The 2,799-nt window shown below is 29.5% G+C and overlaps 1 protein-coding gene across 1 annotated transcript; it reads left to right on the forward strand.

Moving 5' to 3' along the window:
• The first annotated feature begins 272 nt into the window (after positions 1-272).
• LOC149198063 (uncharacterized) lies at positions 273-896 on the forward strand. Its single transcript, XM_089408909.1, has one exon. The coding sequence runs from the start codon at positions 273-275 to the stop codon at positions 894-896; it is 624 nt and encodes a 207-aa protein (XP_089265035.1).
• Positions 897-2,799: the final 1,903 nt, after the last annotated feature.

Consider the following 2,799-nt stretch of genomic DNA (forward strand, 5'->3'; position numbering starts at 1 on the left):
ACAGATTCATTGACTTTCATAATCAAGGAGAAAGCTGCTCCTTCTCGGTAACTTAATTTACGATAAATTAAGACTTTCACTCGGTTTGCCTCATGACCAGTCAAGAAGCTTCCCAAGTGGCTTGCCTCATGACCAGTCAAGCAGCTTCCCAAGTGGCTGTCCTGAAACGGTTTCCACGCGCTGTCCTGAAACTAGCTATATTTATATGCTGCCAACATTAAGGTGGAATGATATAACTCTGGAGAGTTCCATTTTTTGGTGGTACTTCAGAAATGAGTATCCCTTCATATCGTAAACGCCTTACAGTGAGGCGTTTATGGACAGTGGTGATGCTCAAACGAAGAATTGCAGTGAAGAAATTACAGCAAATTGCCGTCGATCTTCACGTGAAGTACTTTGGAGGAGACAAAATCACGAACATAAATTCCATCGGAGCTAATTTCAATGATCACCATGAATTTTCATGCAGCAGCCCGCCTTCATTTAAGTCGTCCAACTCCGGCCATGGCGTTAACTCAGGAAGTGGACGAAATGATTTGTATGGTCATTTTCTTCTTAGAGCACTCCTGCCCTCCTGCACTTGCGTCAATGTAAAAGATGAGTTGGATTCTGAATCGGGTAATAATGACATTACCCATTTCGTTGTTTGCCATGAAGATGATGATCAATGTTCCAGCTATACAGATCCCGAATTTTCGGTTAATTCTGATTCTAATGAATCGTCTTCTGATCCCTTCAATTCTCTTTCAACAACTACATGTTCCAACGGTTGTTTGAGCTCAGAAATTGATAGGCAGGCGGAAGAATTTATAGCCACATTTTACAAGCAGATGCGTCTGCAGCGTCAAGATTCTTACGAAAATTACGAAGAAATGTTGGTCAGAGGATCCAGTTAGTTGAAATCAATCGTAGCTGCTAATTATTGATGTATGTTTGTGTTGTCATTAATGGCAGACTATGGAGGTTACATTGCCAGGTTTTCAGCGGAGACAAATCCGCCAGTTATTTTGTTAGTTGGTAATTTCTAGTATTTTAAGTAGAGTTTAAATTTAGGAACAGGTAGTTAGTTATCCGCTGACTGCAGAAAACCACCGCTGTTCTAGGGTTAAGGTTCGGAGTGCCACTCCCACAGTATAAGCTATTGGTTACTGGAAAGAGAGAAATCGATGTCGTGTAAAGAACAGAGCGGCAAATAGATGTTTCAAGATGAAACGGCGGTCGCAACAGATCGAACCCACCATCATCAAACTATAGCCGCCATGATCGTTGGTTAAAGAGGGCGCCAGGGTTAAGCGGCTGCAGTGACCTTGAAGTAACGTTGCAATATTCTATTACTCTTTATGTTATTTGGATTAATTTGCTTCCATGGTACATGACTGGTTTGGATTAATTTGATTCCATAGTACATAAGTAGTTAAGTGGTTAATTAGAGGGAAATTCGTTTCTAATATTTTTGAAGTTGTGGTTAATTAGAGGGAAATTCGTTTTTAATATTTTTGAAGTTGTGGTTAATTATTATATATGGATGAGCATGGTTCATCTTTTATTGTAAAAATTATCTTTTTGAATTATTAAGATGACAAGTACATTAAATGCAGAAGATTTATAAGATATTGTAAATAATCTTCAAGTACAATACAATACTCTATGAGGCCATGACTCAAAATCACAAGGATTAGTTTAGAGAAAACAAGAAGAATGAGCATAGAGAAAACAAGATGATGCAATAACATTGATTTTCATTTAAGAGTGTTTGTATTACAACATTGTTTCTAAGATGGTCTAGAAAAGCTTGAAATATTTTGTAAATTATATATAGTGAAAGGAAGAGAAACACCCATCAATAGAGTGTTAAGTTGATGAAGCTACAATTAGGTTTAGAAAAGCTTGAAATATTTTGCAAATTATATATATAGTGAAAAGAAGAAAAACACCCATCAATGAAGTGTTGTAGTTGATGAAGCTATTATTTTGACATAATAAACAGAAGGTTTTGATATAGTAGGAAGAAACATAAGATTTTGACATAATATAACATATAATATATTTTAACAAAAAAATGAAAACAAATATAGAAAACTAATAATTTTTATGAAAATTTTATTAATTTTATATATAAAAAAATGATGACATTTTAATTATTTTTTCAAAAAAATATTTCCGATAAAATGTTAAGTAAAAATAACCAAAAAAACATTAAAAAATAAATAAATTAAAACATACCATTTAAAAATACATATATCTTTAAAAATAAAAATAAAATTAAAATTAAAAACACAATTAAAAAAACATAAAAGAGTGAAAGTTAAAAATCATAAAAAATTAAAAAATTAAAAATTAAATAAAATCTTAAAAATATTAAAAATATATTAAAATTAAATAAAAATATTTTAAAAAAATATTAAAATTGAATAAAAATATAGATATAGCCCTTTGGGAGCCATATAATTTTATTTATTTATTTTATTTATTTTTTGTTTTTTCTTTCTAAATTGTTTTCTAATGTGTTTTCATTTTAAATCATTTTTATTATTCTTTTAAATAATTATTATTGTTATTATTTATTTCAATCTTATTTTATTGATTTATTATTTTTTTTATTTTTAATTTTAATATTTTTTTATTTTCTTTAAATGTTTTTTTAATCTTTTAATTATTGAATTTGGTTTTATTGATTTTTTTATGTTAATTTTTTTCTTAAATTGTAGTTTTTTGGAAAAAAAATTCTTTTTATTTTTTTATTTTTCTTAATTTTTTTTTAATTATTTCTTTTTATGTTTTAGTATATTTTTTCATTTA

This window comes from Pinus tabuliformis, chromosome 2_2 (genome assembly GCF_031772625.1).
Source record: "Pinus tabuliformis cultivar Carrire ecotype Pingquan chromosome 2_2, CPIR1, whole genome shotgun sequence".
In the NCBI taxonomy this organism is placed as follows: Eukaryota; Viridiplantae; Streptophyta; class Pinopsida; order Pinales; family Pinaceae; genus Pinus; species Pinus tabuliformis.

What these genes read in the sequence shown, in the direction of transcription:
- LOC149198063 (XM_089408909.1), top strand. Translation starts at nt 273, where the DNA reads ATGAGTATCCCTTCATATCGTAAACGCCTTACAGTGAGGCGTTTATGG.